An 18,167-nucleotide genomic window follows, 5' to 3' on the forward strand; every position below is an offset into this window, starting at 1 on the left:
TTACAGTCTATGTGTGTATTTTATATATATAGATGATTATTAGAATTTAAAACTGAGGCATTTAAAAAATACCCATTTAAAAACGATGATGGGCTGGGCATGGTGGCTCACGCCTGTAATCCTAGCACTTTGGGAGGCCGAGGCGGGTGGATTACTGGAGGTCAGCTTCAAGACCAGTCTCGCCAACACAGTGAAACCCCACCTCTACTGAAATACAGAAATATTAGCCGGGTGTGGCAGTGTGCACCTATAGTACCAGCTACTCGGGAGGCTGATGCAGGAAAATTGCTTGAACCCGGGAGATGGAGGTTGCAGTGAACTGAGATCACGCCACTGCACTCCAGCTGGGGCAACAGAGTGAGACGCCATCTCAAAACAAAAAAAACAACCCATTGCATGTTAACATAAATAATATATTTTTTTATTGAGAAATAATTGTATTTTCCAAAACAAAAAATAATATGGAAAAGTAGTTTGACATTTTTGCAAATCACTTTAATGTCTGGCATAACAGAGGGCAGCTGAATTCTCGTATTTGCTTCTATAATTCAGTCTGTTGCCACATGTTGTTTTGGTTGAAGTATCTGACATAAATCTGGCCTCACCAAATATGTAGTTGAAAAATGGAGGAATCTTCAGATAATTTTGGATATTCCTCTTTGATACTCCAGAAACTTGACAGGTGGTCATTTCTTAAAGGTTAGTTGCAGTCTGGAATCTGAAACCCTATCAATGGACTCTTTATGCTGTTACATTAAAATTCATTGCTCTTTCTTGAACTTTGAGTGGCTTTTTAATCCATGCCTGATTTTGTAACGTGCATTGCCATTTGGAAAATACTGTTTCAGTAAGTTATGCAGATCTTCCAGATTTTTTGTTTTTGAGGCATAGTCTTGCTCTGTCACCCAGTCTGGAGTCCAGTGGCGCGATCTTTGCTGAGTGTCACCTCTGCCTCCGGGTTCAAGGGATTCTCCTGTCTCAGCCTCCTGAATAGAGTAGCTGGGATTACAGGTGTTCACCACCACGCCTGGCTAATTTTTGTATTTTTACTAGAGACGGGGTTTCACCGTGTTGGCCAGGCTGGTCTGGAACTCCTGACCTCTAGTGTTTTGCCCGCCTTGGCCTCCCAAAGTGCTGGGATTGCAGGCGTGAGCCACCGCGCCTGGCTAGATCTTCCAATTGTTAACATGTTTCATTATACGGTATTAATAAGCACATTTGTTGTTATCACTACCAATACAGAAAACTCTTCTAAGTTTTGGGAAATTGTTAGACTTACGGTGGCAGATACATATTTTCCAAAATTTTAGTTTTTGCTTGAAAGCTCAAATTTTATTATTGGCAACAAATATCGTCAGTTTTTCTTGAAGTGACAGACTCATTTATTTTTTTAAAAAATGCCACATTCTCAAGTCTGAATAACATAGTCTGTTGATTGTTTTTGTTTTTTCAGGTAAAAGTACTGTTCTGTAGTAATTGTGCAAGTGTTTTTGTTTTTGTTTTTTGATAGGGAGTTTTGCTCTTTATGCCCAGACTGGAGTGCAATGGCGCGATCTCAGCTCACCGCAACTTCCACCTCCTGGGTTCAAACAATTCTCCTGCCTCAGCCTCCCGAGTAGCTGGGATTACAGGCGCATGCCACCATGCCAAGCTAATTTTGTATTTTTGGTCGAGACGGAGTTTCACCATGTTGGCCAGGCTGGTCTTGAACTCCTGACCTCCAGTAATCCACCTGCCTCGGCCTCCCAAAGTGCTGGGATTATAGGTGTGAGCCACTGCACCTCGCTGTGCAAATGTTTTTTTTCCCCAAGACAACTGTCTTTCTTTGATACGCAGCAGAAGTGTTTGTCTGCTTCCCATTTTTTCAAGTAGAATATTTAACAACTTACACAAGGTTGAAACTGAGTAAGATTAATCAGGGCTGGTGCTAGGGTGAAGTGAGTGAGGTACCTTACAGTGCAAAATTTAAGAAAGCAAGAACTAAAAGTAAATACATTTTGCTCTGTAGGTACCTCAGTTACTGCACCCTGGCCCTGAGAGTAATAATGTTTACTGCTTTATCAAGGTTGTTCTTTTATTTTCCCCAGCTTTTTTATTGTGTTAAAATAAACTTAACATAATATTTACAATCTTAGGCCAGGCGTGATGGCTCATGCCCGTGATCCCAACACTTTGTGAGGCCAAGGCGGCAGATCACTAGAGCTCAGAAGTTTGAGACCAACCTGAGCAACATGACGAAACCCTGTCTCTGTAAGAAAATACAAAAAATTAATCGGTCATGGTGGTTTGCACCTGTAGTCCCAGTTACCCAGGAGGCTGAGGTGGGAAGATCACCTGAGCCTGGGAGGTCAAGGCTGCAATGAGCTGTGATAGCACCACTGCTCTCCAGCCTGGGCAACAGAGTGAGACCTGTCTCAAGAGAAATTTTTTTTTTAACCAGCTTAACCGTTTTTAAACGTACAGTTCAGTGGTATTTAATACATTTGTAATGTCTTGCTAACATCACCACCATTCATATCCAGGACTCTTATCTTGTGAAGCTAAATTTCTCTATCCATTAAACAAATGGTAACTCTTCATCATTCCTCTCCCCATTCTCTGGCAACCAGCAGTCTACACTATGACTTTTTTTTCTTTTTTTGAGACAGAATTTCACCCTGTTGCCCAGGGTGGAGTGCAGTGGCGCAATCTCAGCTCACTGCAACCTCTGCTTCCTGGTTCGAGTGATTCTTCCACCTCGGCCTCCCAAGTAACTGGGACTACAGGCACCCACCACCATGCCTGACTAATTTTTGTATGTTTTTGGTAGAGATGGGGTTTCAGTACGTTGGGCAGGCTGGTCTCAAACTCCTGACCTCAGGTGATCTGTCTCCCTTGGCCTTCCAAAATGTTAGGATTACAGGCATGAGCTAGCACGCCTGGCCGTACAGTATTATTTTTGACTACTTTAAGTATTTCATTTAAGTGAACTCATACAGTATTTGTCTTTTTGTGCCTGGCTTTTTTCACTTAGCATAATGTCCTCGAAGTTAGTCTATGTTGTAGCATGTCAGAAGTTCCTTCCTTTTTAAGACTGAATAATATTCCATCGTATGTGTATACCATGGCTTATCATTCATCTGTCAGGGGGCACTTGGGTTGTTTCCCATGTTTTAGTGCTTGTGAATAAAGCTACTGTGAACGTGAGCATACAAGTACCTCTTTGAGACTCGGTTTTCAGTCTTTCTGGGTATATGCTCAGAATTTGAACTGGCTGGATCATATGGTAATTCTGTGTAATTTTTTTTTTTTCCCAGAGACAGGGTCTTGCTCTGTCACCCAGGCTGGAGTTCAGTGGTTCTGTTGTGGCTTTCTATTACCTCAAACTACAGGGTTCAAGCAGTCTTCCCACCTCAGCCTCCCCAGTAGCTAGGACTACAGGTGTGCACCACCATGCCTGGCTAATTTTTAAAGATATTTTGTAGATATAGGGTCTCACTGTGTTGATCAGGTTGGTCTTGAACTCGTGGGCTTAGGCATTCCTCCCGCCTTGGCCTCCCACAGTGCTGGGATTAGAGGTGTGAGCCACTGCATCTGTCCTGTTTTTAATTTTTTAAGGAACTGCTATACTGTTTTCCACAGTGTCTCAACCATTTTACAAACCTGCCAGCAGTGCGCAAGGGTTTCAGTTTCTACACATCCTTATAACACTTATTTTCCGCAGGGGTTTTTTTTTTTTTTTTTTTTTGTAGTAGCCATCCTAATGTGTGTAAGGTGGTGTTATTGTAATTTTAATTTGCACTTTCCTAATGAATAGTGATCATCAAGGGCATTCTTAGATTGAAGAAAATTTTTGCCTTTTTTTAGCCGTAAGTGCATGGAAGTGCAGAGTACATGGTTAGTTTAGCTTGGGGCCACTGTCTTGATTTGTGCTGAAGCTGCAGCAGTTTTGCCCTCCGGTGCCTTTTTGCCTTCCTGTCATTGTTTTTGCATCATTAGTACAGGTGTCAACACAATAAAAAAAGACAATGAATGTTTTGGTATGATTATCAAAGTAATTTTAACATTGCAGGCTCCTGGGTTCCCAGATCACTCTTTGAGAATTGCTGGATTACTAGTATGTGTTCTATGTTTTGTTGTTTTGTTTTGTTTTGTTTGAGATGGAGTCTTCCTCTTGTTATCCACGTTGGAGTGCAGTGGCACAATCTCGGCTCACTGCAACCTCCGCCTCCCGGGTTTAAGTGATTCTCCTGCCTCAGCCTCCCAAGTAGCTGGGATTACAGGCACCCACCACCACACCTGACTATTTTTGTATTTTTGGTAGAGATGGGGTTTCACCATGTTGGCCATGCTGGTCTCAAACTCCTGACTTCAAGTAATCCACTAGCCTCAGCCTTATTGTTGTATTTTTATACATGATTCTTATGTTTCAGTATCTGGAACTGTTAAAAATTAATGTTATTTAACTTATAGTTGGCTAAGGAAGATTGGCTACAGTTCAGAAAACTGCTTACACCTTCCACAGGATTTAGCCATAAATTTTTTTTTTCCCCATATGGAGTCTCGCTCTGTTGCGCAGGCTGGAGTGCAGTAGTAGCACCATCTTGGCTCACTGCAAGCTCTGCCTCCCGGGTTCACGCTATTCTCCTGCCTCAGCCTCCTGAGTAGCTGGGACTACAGGCGCCCGCCACCATGCCGGGCTAGTTTTTTTGTGTTTTTAGTAGAGACAGGGTTTCACCGTGTTAGTCAGGATGATCTCGATCTCCTGACCTCATGAGCCACCCACCTTGGCCTCCCAAAGTGCTGCGATTACAGGTGTGAGCCACTGTGCCTGGCCGCCATCAATATTTAATTTACTTAACATGTTACAGCAGTGATTTCTGACTTACTTGTGTATTAAAATCATCTGGAGTGCTCTAAAACCACTGTATAGTTCCCAGCTCTAGATTTCATTGGTTTGGGATGCTGCTTGGACTTCGGGATTTCAAAAGTTTCTCAATTGACTCTAATATGCAGCCGAGGTTGAGGACCACTGCTTTATAGTGATTGAACACTGTTTTGATTACCTGTTTACTCAAGTGTTTTCTATATAATTTAAATACAATAGGATTTTAAAAAATGGTTTTGACATTGTTACTGGAACAGAAGAGATTAGATTATGGTAACATGGTTTAAAAACTTGAGAAGTAGCAGTCAGTTCTATGTAAAAGTTTACTTGGGGAAATATACTAATGATTTTTAGAAATGGGGTTGGTAATTCTGATTGGAATATTGTGGCCTGTGATGGGTCACTTATTCTCAAAAGTATTATTTTTTTTCTTAAACCACTTGATTTATAGTATTCTTTTGTATTTACATAAGTACTTACTGTACAGAATTATTGGGGGAACCTGCCCCTAATAATTTGATGTGAGTCCTTTTCTATTTTCCCTAAGTGTTTGCCAGTCTGAGAAATAAAGGGAAAGAGTACAAAAGAGAGAAATTTTAAAGCTGGGTGTCTGGGGGAGACATCACATGTCGGCAGGTTCTGTGGTGCCCCCCAATCCGCAAAACCAGCAAGTTTTTATTAGTGATTTGCAAAAGGGGAGAGAGTGTACAAATAGGGTGTGGGTCACAGAAATCACATGTTTCACAAGGCAATAAAATATCACAAGGCAAATGGAGGCAGGGCGAGATCGCAGGACCGGGGCGAAATTAAAATTGCTAATGAAGTTTTGGCATGCATTGTCGTTGATAACCTCTTATCAGGAGACAGCATTTGAGAGCAGACAACCGGTCTGACCAAAATTTATTAGGTGGGAATTTCCTCCTCCTAATAAGCCTGGGAGCACTACGGGAGACTGGGACTTATTTCATCCCTTATCTACAACTGTAAAAGACAGATGTCCCTAGAGTAGCCATTTTAGAGACCACCCCCTAGGCACACATTCTCTTTCTCAGGGCTGTTGCTTGCTGAGAAAAAGAATTCAGCGATATTTCTCCTGTTTGCTTTTGAAAGAAGAGAAATATGGCTCTGTTCCGCCCAGCTCTCAGGCGGCCAGACCTAATGGTTATCTCCCTTGTTCCCTCAGCATCGCTGTTATCCTGTTCTTTTTTCAGGGTGCCCAGATTTCATATTGTTTAAACAACTTGTGCAGTTAACACAATCATCACAGAGTCCTGAGGCGACATTCATCCTCAGCTTACGAAGATGACGGGATTAAGAGACTAAAGTAAAGACAGGCATAGGAAATCACAGAGTATTGTTGGGGAAGTGGTAAATGTCCATGAAATCTTCACAGTTTATGTTCAGAGACTGCAGTAAAGACAGCCATAAGAAGTTATAAAAGTATTAATTTGGGGAACTTAATGAATGTGCATGAAATCTTCACAATTTATGTTCTTCTGCCGTGGCTTCAGCTGGTCCCTCCGTTCAGGGTCCCTGACTTCCCACAACATAGAATGCATTATATTAGTAATGGAGTAGAAGTAAGTATTTCTTAGAAAATGAAATTTAAAGTAATACAAGCACATTTTTTCAGGTGCTAATGTCTTTTTTTTCTTAGAATTAAAAGGATTTTTCTTTTTTTTTTTTTTAGAATTAAAGTTGGGAGAACTACTTCATGATAAGCTGTAAGTATTCTTTGAAAATAGTATAGTGTAATATTTCAGTCTTTTTTTTTTCTCATGTGGAGTAATATTCCCTGAAGTTTGAGTAAATTTGCATTTCAAAATTGTGAAAATAAAACTAATTATAAATATATTTTTAACTTTGATGAGCTGTTTTGGGGCAGCTGACCCTAGTTGTGATGTGAAACGGTTATACCTAGGGAAACTAACTTACGGTCCTTTCCTGGAGAGCAGATGTAATGAATGTGGAATTTCTTGAAGAAAAGATATCAATTGTATGTTATATGAGATAGGTTGGTTGATAACCAGAAATTGGGTGACTAAGTGCCTAGATAAAAGTAAATGAGAATCCCTGTGTCTTAGTCAGTTTAGTGTTGCTATAGCTGAATACCTGAAACTGGGGAGTTTATAAAGAGGTTTATTTGACACAGTCCTTGTGTCTTAGTCAGTTTAGTGTTACTGTAGCTGAATACCTGAGACTGGGGAGTTTATAAAGAGGTTTATTTGATGACTGGAAGGTTCAAGATTGGGCAACTGCATCTAGTGAGAGCTTTAGACTGCTTCAACTCATGGTGGAAAGCAGAAGGGGAGCAGCGGAGAGTGACATGTGGTGCGAGGAGATCACATGGCAGGGGAGGATGCAAGAAAGAGAAACTGAGGAAGTCAGAGTCTTTAAAACAACCCATCCTCTTGGATGGTATTGTTGACCCTTGAATAACTTGGGGATTGGGGTGCCGACCCACCCCATTACAGTAAAAAATCCACATAAAACCTTTGACTCCCCCAAAATCTTAACTACTGGTAGCCTGTCATTGACTGGAAGTCTTACTGATAACATAAACAGTTGATTAACACATATTTTGTGTGTCGTATGTGCCATATACTGTATTCTTACAATAAACTAGGGAAAAGAAAATGTTATGAAGAAAATTATAAGGAAGAGAAAATATACTTACTGTTCAATAAGTAGATCATCATAAAGGTTTTCATGTTTGTCATATTCATGTTGAGTAGACTGAGGAAGGAAGAGGAAGTTAGTCTTGCAGTCTCTGGTGGCGCAGGTGCAAGAAAACCTTTGTCTAAGTGGACTCATGCAGTCCAAACACATGTTGTGAAAGGGTCAACTGTAATTCATTCCTGGGAGAGCAAGAACTCACCTCCCTGGGAGGGCTTTAATCTATTCATGGGGATTCTCCCCCATGCCCCAGACACTTCCCACTAGGCCTCAACACTGCCACATTGGGGATCAAGTTTTAACATGAATTTTGGTGGAGGCAAACCACATTCAAACCATAGCACCTTGGAAAAACAAAATAAATGGAAATACTTGTTCATGTTTATATGCCTATATGTAGCCCCAGTTCCTTTACTGCCATGGCCAGGCTCAATTTTCAAGGTTAGGAATATGAAACTTTTAATTAGTAAGTAGACAAGATTGGACATTATGGTTGTGGGGAAGGGGAAGTAGAATCTGAAATTCAGTTCTTCTCAGATTTGAGCATGCGACAGAATCATCTGGAGGGCTTACTAAAGCATAGATTGCTGGGCCCCACCCCGAGAATTCTTCATTAGGTCTAGTGTGAGACCACAGAAATCTTAAATATTTCTTTTGTTGTTGTTGTTTTGTTTTGTTTTGAGATGGAGTTTTGCTCTTGTTGCCCAGGCTGGAGTGCAGCAGTGCGATCTCAGCCCACCGCAACCTCCGCCTCCCGGGTTCAAGTGATTCTCCTGCCTCAGCCTCCCAAGTAGCTGCGATTACAGGCATGCGCCACCATGCCGAGCTGATTTTGTATTTTTTAGTGGAGACAGGGTTTCTACATGTTGGTCAGGCTGGTTTGAACTCCCGACCTCAGGTGATCCACCCGTCTCGGCCTCCCAAAGTGTTGGGATTACAGGCGTGAGCCACCCGCCCGGCAGAAATCTTTTTCTTCCTCACAGTGCATGTAAAATCATTTGAGTGGCAAGTACATGAAATAATTTTTGTATCAATCGACAGTCAATTGAAGTAGAAGTGTTAGCAAGTTGAGAAGACTGAATATATAGAATAGTTATTAAAAGTCGTATAATTTTATACCATCGTGAAAATATGAATAAGCTTACCGGCTCAAAAACAATCTGTGGACTCAATTTTTTTATTTGCAGATTTGGTCTTTTTGAAGCCATGTCTGCTATTGAAATGATGGATCCCAAGATGGATGCTGGCATGATTGGAAACCAAGTTAATCGAAAAGTTCTCAATTTTGAACAAGCTATCAAGGTAGTCACCATTGTACTTTTTGTGTTTCTTTTTATCTTTTGTTATTTTATGTTAAAACATTGTGCTTAATAATGAAATGAAACGTTGTATTAACTTAAAGTCTATTTCCTTCAAAACAGTTCAAGTATATAAACAAGAATTAGTTACAACTTTTATATGTTAAAATCTGAAAATTAAAGTCTTCATTAAAATCTTGCTCTAAATTTGTGAATTTGTGTACTTTTAAAATATTTTTGAAAGCATTTGACTACATATTCAAATAGGAAAATTGGCTTGGGGGTTAAATTTTGTGTATTAATATGTTAATACATAAAAGTAAATTTACACAAGTAAAATACTTGTAGTGAATTTAAAGTTGCTTTAGAAATTCATTTATACTTGCAATAGAGTTTGATTTTACATATTTTATAAAGAAAGGTTTGTTGAGCAAATGAATATTGTAAACAAAATTTGCAAGTAATATAGTTAACTTAAGAGAAGTGTTTTAAAAAATCTTTATTTTTCTAAGTAGTTTTGGGTCATTAAAATGATTTATATTAATACTTAAAGCTGGTTTGAACTGCTTTTAAAATACTTGTTGATTTGGCTTTTCATTTTATATAAAGTCCTTTATTGTTTAGATTTTTCTTATTGAAGACCTAAGATATATTGTTTTTACAATTATTGTCAATTAAAAATAAAATTTATAAGACGATATATAGTTTTTAAGAATACAGAGTTAATTTGGTGTGATAGTTTTATCAGATGATAGATAGCATTTTCTTAGAATTGCTGTTTTTAAATACTGAATGTTAGAAATCCAGAATGCTACTATACATAGTAACCATGTTTAAAAAAATTTCTGCTTATATGTCACATTCTTCCTCCTTTTTAGGATGGCACTATTAAAATTAAAGATCTCACCTTGCCTGAACTGATAGGGATTATGGATACATGTTTTTGCTGTTTGGTAAGAATGGAATTAAGACTATTGGTTAATTTAAAAACTGTGATTTACCTGAATCTTGTGATTTAAAAGCCTATACACTAATGTTGAATATGAAATAAATGTAATACTTGGCCTAGTAAAGATGTGCATAAGATTGGCAGGCCTGGTAATAGCATTTCATCTGGTCATCTACTTGATTTTACATTCTAATTTTCTGGGTGAAGGGATATTTTCTTTTCAGTGAAGATAATATTATAGCTATTGTTCATAATACCGTTTTCGTTCTCAAGTTACTCAAGCAATAAGTCTGTAATTGGAAGTTTTCATAAATAAACGTGGAATTGAAACAAAAGAGAGCTATACAATGGCTTTGGAGAGATTTTTTTCTAATCTAGGATAAATTGTGGTAAATTGGCCATCTCCTGAGAAGAAAATTTTTTAGTGATTTGTATATGCTGAATTATGTTTTCCCTGGGAAGTATTGTTTGTGGAGAAATTCTCATTTGTACTGCTTTCCTCTCCCCCCGCTCTCTGACTGTCCCTTTCTTTTAAATTGACATTAAATCATTGTCCTTAGAAATACGTAAAATTTATTCATTTGTTCATCCAACGTTTATTGATTGATTGCCAGTGTGTGTAGTTGTATTAGGTGTATTATATGTACAGTTTTCACTTACGTTTTACATGAGCTTTATTAGATATCCGTACTATCTTACTGTCTATGGTTATGTTGCTTGGGAGGGCCCTTGCCAGAATCTTAATCCTGATCCTTCATCTTCCAAAGCTGTCTCTTTACCCCCTCAAAGATTTATTACCTTTTAGCAGTTTACAGTCCTAGTGGGTGGAGTAAAGAAAAGAGTCAAAGGATTGCTGGGAACAGACATGTGAATAAACAATTCTGACAACATGAAAATGCTTTTATAATAGTGCTATGGGAACAGAGAGGAGGAGTTAATTATGTCTGGGAGAGTAAGAAAGGCTGTAGAAAGGAAGTAATATTGGTATGAGGTACTGAAGAATGGTAGGCGTATGACAGGAAGATTCATGGTTTAGTAGGCAAAGAGGTATATTGCATGAGCATGGCAATGTGAAAATGTTCATTTTGGAAAATCATAGATAGCTGCTTAAGGCTGAAGTCTGGCAGGGAGCCAAGTAGGAGGAGTGTGGGATAAGTGGAGAGTGGTGGAGAAGGAGGGAAAGGTAAACAGAGTGAGGATTTTTGCCAAAGTTGAGGAACTATTCTGTGAGACTCTTGGGACTGTATTTAAAAATTTGGACTTTAAAAGGCAGATGGTTTTTAGTCTGGAAAGTTTCTCTTCTGCACGGTAGTTAATACCAAATACACACCTTAATTATAAGTTTTCCACAAACATTTGTCATTTTGCAATGCAGTAGCATATGTCTTACTCTGTTGCAGAATTCTTGGGCTTTAGTGTAAAAATAACTATAAACTTGGGCAAATGATTTAAACTCTTACTCTGTTTCTTTACATGTAAAAGGAGAAAAATACCACCTTTCTCAAAGTGCTAGGAAAAAATGAGAGATATTTGAAAATAATCTAGCATAATATTTGGGACACAGTACTTACCCAATTTTGCCTGTTGTTGGTATTCCCAACCTCTAGTACATGGTGCCAGACATATAGTGGTCACTCAGTAAAATAGTATAAAATGATTCTCTTAGTGTTTTAGAAAGATCTCTACTTGGGAGTATTAAATTAGAGATGGGAGGCAGGAAAACCTATCTAGTTTCTTCCGATAATCTAGGTGAGATATGGTGTTGGCTGGGTTGTGGTGGTAAGGATTACAAAGTTCGATGAGTGTCTTAAGGATCTGGTTAGTTCTACAATTGTGAATTTTCCAGTTTATGGATTTTTTTATTGACTACATCGTGGACTTGATTTCTTTTGGATGCTACATAAAGAGGCAGTCTTAATTTCATTAATCTCTAATATGTTGCAAACTGATTTACATACGACAGTGATTCCCATAGACACTTGAAAAATGTTAGTCAATGAAAGTGAATTCTAACTGTCTTTTTTTTAAGTCTTGTGATTAATCTTATTTGGGTCTATGGTGCTCTGGCCTTTGACTCTAGGATCAATTTAGACTTTGCAGACTCAATTTTTTCACCTTAAATATATACTCTTTTGTTTCTTTATAGATAACATGGTTAGAAGGCCATTCGTTGGCACAGACAGTATTTACGTGCCTTTACATTCATAATCCAGACTTTATAGAAGATCCTGCTATGAAGGCTTTTGCTCTGGGAATCTTGAAAATCTGTGACATTGCAAGGGAAAAAGTAAATAAAGCTGCTGTTTTTGAAGAGGTAAGATTTTGTAATATAAGAATTCCTTGGCCAGGTGTGGTGGCTCATGCCTGTAATCCCAGCAGTTTGGGAGGCCAAGGTGGGCAGGTCACCTGAGGTCAGGAGTTTGAGACCAGCCTGGCCAACATGGTGAAACCCTGTTTCTACTAATACACAAAATAGCCAGGTGTGGTGGCGTGCACCTGTAATCCCAGCTACTTAGGAGGCATGAGAGTTGCTTGAACCCAGGAAGCAGAGGTTGCAGTGAGCTGAGACTGTGCCACTGCACTCCAGCCTGGGCAACAGAACGAGACTGTCTCAAACAAAAAAAAGAATTTCTGAAGTTCATTGACTACCTTATTCACTGTGATGTATTTAAATGATTTTGTGATATGTGCTTTCGTCTACATGTATGTTTAAAAACAGTTTTTAAAAGTAATGCTGTTGCCATTTACAGATATATTGGGTAAAGTAATTCAGTTCTCTCCAAGAAAGGGCTTTCATCTTAGCATATGTTCTGTCAGTACCGTTCATTGAGTATCCATATGTGCAGACTACTGTTTTTGGAGGTTATGGGGATTCCCAGAGAAAAATGAAAGAGACAGCCCTTGTCCTCAAGTCTGTCAGAAATTATAATACAAAAGGGGAGCTAAGGAGAACAAAGATAGGAATATTTTAGGGTATAGACATTTTCCTTTGGTTTGTCTAAGTTTTAGAGATAGAAAGATTTTTTCCCCTTTAGTGTAAAAAATAAGCTTTTGGATGCTGATAACTTTCAGGGAATTGCATCTCAACCTAGGACTACAAAAAAAAGAATTGTATAAGGGAAAATGTGATAGCATTTGAAATTATTGATAACTAACTATTTTTGTTAAGTTCTTCTGTTGAAACCGATGTTTCTTTTTAGTGCTGTTACTGCTCCAGAATAAATTTCTTAGGATCCAACAATGGTTCAGTGTATAGTATGTAAAACTTTTCTCAATTTATACTATGTATGTGAGAATAATTAAAGGTATACTCAATATGTTTGTCAATATTTGAAGGTGTGGCTTTTTTTTTTTTTTGGTGGGGGGGGATGGGGTTTCAGTCCTGTTGCCCGGGCTGGAGTACAGTGGGGCAATCTCAGCTCACTGCAACCTCCATCTCCCGGGTTCAAACTATTCTTGTGCCTCAGCCTCCCGAGTAGCTGGGATCACAGGCATGCACCACCATGCCTGGCTAATTTTGTATATTAGTAGAGACCCGGTTTCACTCTGTTGGCCAGGCTGATCTTAAGCTCCTAAGCTCAGGTGATCCACCTGCCTCAGCCTCCCAAAGTTCTGAAATTACAGGCGTGAACCACCGTTCCTGGCCGTATGGCTTTCTGAGTTGTTTGAAATAGTGTCTACTTTTTATATAGTCATTGGTTATTTGCATATTGTATTGATATGAGTATCATTATGGAAAATCTTACTCATTTGGATAGAATTTAAAAAATTAGTTTAAGTTAGAGAAATGCAGATTATTTTAAATACTAGTGTTTTCAAAGTACAACTAAAAGGACATCAGAATCAGTGGGCAGAAAGGATTCCTTGAATAACAGTGCATGAACAATTGCTTAGCACCCTTGAAAGTTACTTTATCATTTCATATCAAAATTTCAGATAGCTGAAATGTGTTCAGTATAAAAAATTAAAAGAAGATAAGTTTACAGAAAATAAAATGACCTTTAAATGTAAGATGCTTAATCTCACTTTAATGCAAATTAAAACTGAAATACCATGTTTTTACCCATTGTTGGCAAAGATTAGAAATTGTTTACAGTAAGATTGATGAAGATGGGAAAACAGGCACTCATATAATCTGTGTGTATGTATGTGTGTGTGTCAGTGAATATGAGTGGTCATTATTTCCCACTTGTTAGTCTTTTTTTAGAACTTTTTATTGGGGAATAATTTCAGATTAACAGCAATTATGGGAACCAGCACAAAGAACATACAATTCGTATGCAGATTCAGCTACTGTTAACATACTGTCCCATTTGCTTTTTTCACTTATGCGTGTGCTCCTGCTCACTCTCTCTCTCATGTATATATGTATGTCTTTTCCTGACCTGTTAGTAAGTTGTGCCAATTACAGCCTTCTTCCCCGTGACACTTTTAGTGTGTTTCTCCAAAGAAAAAGGGCACTGTCCTGCAGAACCACAACACAATTATCAGCTTCAACAAATCTGTAATAACAATGCACTATTCAGATTCCATTTTTGTTAATTGACCCAATCCTTCTTAGTGTTTTTTCCCCTGACCCAGTCTAGAATTATGACCTGCATTTAATTGCGTATTTCTGTAGTAGTATTTTTTTTTTTTTTTTGAGACAGTCTTGCTCAGTCGCCCAGTCTGGAGTGCAGTGGCGCGATCTCGGCTCACTGCAAGCTCCGCCTCCCGGGTTCCCGCCATTCTCCTGCCTCAGCCTCCCCAGTAGCTGGGACTACAGGAGCCCGCCGCCACGCCCAGCTAATTTTTTTTGCATTTTTTTTTTAGTAGAGACGGGGTTTCACCGTGTTAGCCAGGATGGTCTCGATCTCCTGACCTCGTGATCCGCCCGTCTCGGCCTCCCAAAGTGCTGGGATTACAGGCGTGAGCCACCGCGCCCGGCCATTTCTGTAGTATTCTTTAAGCTACATGAGATCCTCAGCTTTTCTTTGTTTCCGGTGACACTGATATTTTTGTGAACACAACCTTGTCCTGCTTTTCATTTCTTAATAGGCTATGCCTCACTTGGGTTTATCTGTTCTTTCCTAATGATTAAATTTAGATTGTGCAGTCTTGGGTGGAATATAACATAAGTGATGTGTGTTTTTGAGGGTGTCACATCTAGAGGTATACAGTCTGTCTGCCCTTCAATGGTGATATTATTTTGGTCAGTTCATAAAGCTTTTGTCTTATTTCCATATGGTTACTGTTTTTTCCCTTTGTATTTAAGCAATCTTGGGATACACTTTAAGACCATAAAAATATCCTGCTGACTGAAATCTCTCCCCTTAGATTGAACATCCATTGACGGTGCTTGCCTGGACTAATGTTTACTGTGATGGTTGCAAAATTTGTATTTTTTGATTCCAGTACATTTTCCACATTTATCAGTCAGTACTTGACATCCTACTCTAAGCAAGACTCATACTTTTTTGGTGGGAGTGTAAATTCTTACAACTTTAAGAAAGAGCAATGTGGTGATATCTATCATAATCTAATATGCATGTCTTGACTCAGCAGTTTCACTTCTAGCACTCCATCCTGCAAGTATATTTGTGTTTGTACACAAAGACCTGTGTACAAGGATATTACTTACAGAATTGTTTGTAGTAACTAGTTTGGAAACCACCACAGTATCCATCAGTAGGAGACTAATTAAAAGATGTTACATTCATACAATCAAGTGTTTTGCTGCTGGCCGCTGTGGTGGCTCATGTCTATAATTCCAGCACTTTGAAAGGACGAGGTAGGCAGATGACTTGAGCCCGGGAGTTCGAGGCCAGCCTAAGCAACATACCGAGACCGTGTCACTACAAAAAATACAAAAATTAGCTGGGTGTGGTGGTGTGTGCCTGTAGTCTCAGCTACTGGAGAGGCTGAGGTTGGAGGATCACCTGAACCTGGGGAGGTGGAGGCTGCAGTGAGCTGTGATTGTGCCATTGCACTCCAGTTTGTGTGCAGAGTGAGACCCTGTCTCCAAAAAAAGGATATTTTACTGATTTTAAAATGGAGGAGGTCAGTTAAAAAAAGGAGATTGATTTATGTGTAGAGATAAGATTAGATTTCTAAAGTGAGAAAAGTCAGGTGTGGTAAAGCATGTGTATAGCTTGCTGCCACTTTTTTCTTTTTTAAAAAGGGAGATAGGTAGCTAAATCTTCATACATAAGAGGATAATAGGTCTTGAGGGCTGGGGTGTACACTTGTTTGCACTGTTGGGATTTTTATGGTGTGTCTGCATTATTTTGTTTTTAAATAAATTAAAGTTTTTTAGTGACAAGAAATTATAATTGAATTTTATTTCTAGAGGATTCTACTTTGTTACCCAGGCTGGAGTGCAGTGGCATGATCATAGTTCGCAGGTAGCCTCATTCCTATGCTCCAGCGATACTTTGCCTCAGCCTCCTGAGTAGCTAAGACTACAGATGTGTTCCACCACACGTGGGTAATTTTTAAATTTTTTGTAAAGACTGGGATTTGCTTTGTTGGCCAGGCTGGTCTCAAACCCTGGGGCTCAAGTGATCTTCCCACCCCAGCCTCCCAAAGTGCTGGAATTACAGCCGTGAGCCACCACCCCTGGCCGGTAATTGAAGATCCATTTATATTCTGGATGAAGGTCTTACTAGGAAATGGGAGAAATGTTAAAGGAAGAGACTAATAGGACAAGAGTGATAGAAAAACTTTTAGGAAAAATAAAGGTACAAACATAAGATAATTTTTATGAATTATGGTCACATTCAAGTAAAGTATAACACTCAGGCCCAAATGAATAAATGGGCAATAAAATAAGTTGCTTATTTTATGAAGGACGGTTATCAAATGGCTATAACACTTTTAAAATTTAGCTTCACTATAATCCAGGAAATACAAATGAAAATAAGTAGTTTGATTTTTTTCTTTCTTTTTTTTTTTAACCTCACCCACCTCTTGATCTTAGATTTCCCGGCTCCTAGAACTGATTGATTTTCATGAATATAATTTTAAAAATGAAAATGTTCAATGTTGGAAGGAATGCAGTAAGTTGACACTTCTGTTTTTACTAGTGTACATTAGCACAGCTGTTTTGGCAAACAGTTTAATAATGTGTATATCAAGAATCTTAAAAATACTGATATTTAAACTAGTTATTTCTTAAAATTCAGCCTTAAAGAAATAATTAGGCCGGGTGCTGTGTCTCACACCTGTAATCCCAGCACTTTGGGAGGCCACGATGGGCAGATCATCTGAGGTCAGGAGTTCAAGACTAGCCTGCCAACATGGTGAAACCCCATCTCTACTGAAAATACAAAAATTAGCTAGGCAGAGTGGCACATGCCTGTAGTCATGCCTACTTGGGAGGCTGAGGCAGGAGAATTGCTTGGACCTAGGAGGCGGAGCTTGCAGTGAGCTGGGATTGCACCACTGCACTCCAGCCTGGATGACAGAGTGAGACTCCATCTCAACAACAATAACAAAAAAGGAAGTAATTAGAAATGTGGGCACTTTATGCCCAAATGCATTAACCAGAGTTTTCATTAGTGAACAATTGACACCAACCAGGATGCCACCATTAGAGTTATGGTTGAAATAAATTATGGATAATTGATTACACATAATTTGTTATGTATATTGAGTATGTACTTATTAACATGATGAAAGAGGGCTTAATAACCTGGAGAAATGTATATGTCAAAAGGTTAAAAAAGCAGCATTGTAGCCAACTGTGTAAAAATAAAACTGGAAAGAGAGAAAACCAGAAGTTTGCTCCTGGGCCAAAAGATTGTATTTTCTTTTTTTTGCTAAAATTTTCCGATTTTCCAGATAAGTTTGTCTTAGTCTTATAATTAGAAAAAAATACTAATCTAGTAAAAAGTCTTCAAGAGACCTAGTGATGAATAAGAATGATTTGGCTGGGTGCGGTGGCTCATGCCTATAATCCCAGCACTTGGGAGGCCTAAGGGGGGCGGATCACGAGGTCAGATCGAGACCATCCTGGCTAACACGGTGAAACCCCATCTCTACTAAAAATATAAAAAATTCGCCAGGCGTGGTGGGGGGCGCCTGTAGTCCCAACTACTTGGGAGGCTGAGGCAGGAGAATGGCATGAACCTGGGAGGCGGAGCTTGCAGTGAGTCGAGATGGCGCTACTGCACTCCAGCCTGGGCAACAGAGAGACTCCATCTCAAAACAAAACAAAGAAAGATTTATAATGAGCAAATTATTTATTTAAATTGGTTGTTTCTGGAGTTCCTAACTGCTGGTGTATTTTGTTCTCAGGCGTGTCTCCTGATCTGGAGGCATTTTCTGATTTGTTTCTTAACATCTTGCTCACATGCCCAAAATGGGAGCCCTATCAAACCACTTTTCCTTTTCCATT

General features: G+C 39.0%; 1 protein-coding gene across 5 annotated transcripts in view; it reads left to right on the plus strand.

The window, feature by feature from the left end:
- Positions 1-18,167, plus strand: part of NAA35 (N-alpha-acetyltransferase 35, NatC auxiliary subunit) — an 86,960-nt gene that overhangs the window by 9,468 nt on the left and 59,325 nt on the right. For all 5 annotated transcript variants that reach the window (XM_023229564.2, XM_023229565.3, XM_023229566.2 and 2 more), the window contains exons 3-6: positions 6,558-6,591; positions 8,731-8,845; positions 9,720-9,794; positions 11,937-12,104. In XM_023229564.2, the coding sequence (XP_023085332.2) occupies positions 6,558-6,591; positions 8,731-8,845; positions 9,720-9,794; positions 11,937-12,104 (392 nt within the window). The remainder of the gene's footprint in view (positions 1-6,557; positions 6,592-8,730; positions 8,846-9,719; positions 9,795-11,936; positions 12,105-18,167) is intronic.

Source organism: Piliocolobus tephrosceles, chromosome 14, assembly GCF_002776525.5.
Source record: "Piliocolobus tephrosceles isolate RC106 chromosome 14, ASM277652v3, whole genome shotgun sequence".
NCBI lineage: Eukaryota > Metazoa > Chordata > Mammalia > Primates > Cercopithecidae > Piliocolobus > Piliocolobus tephrosceles.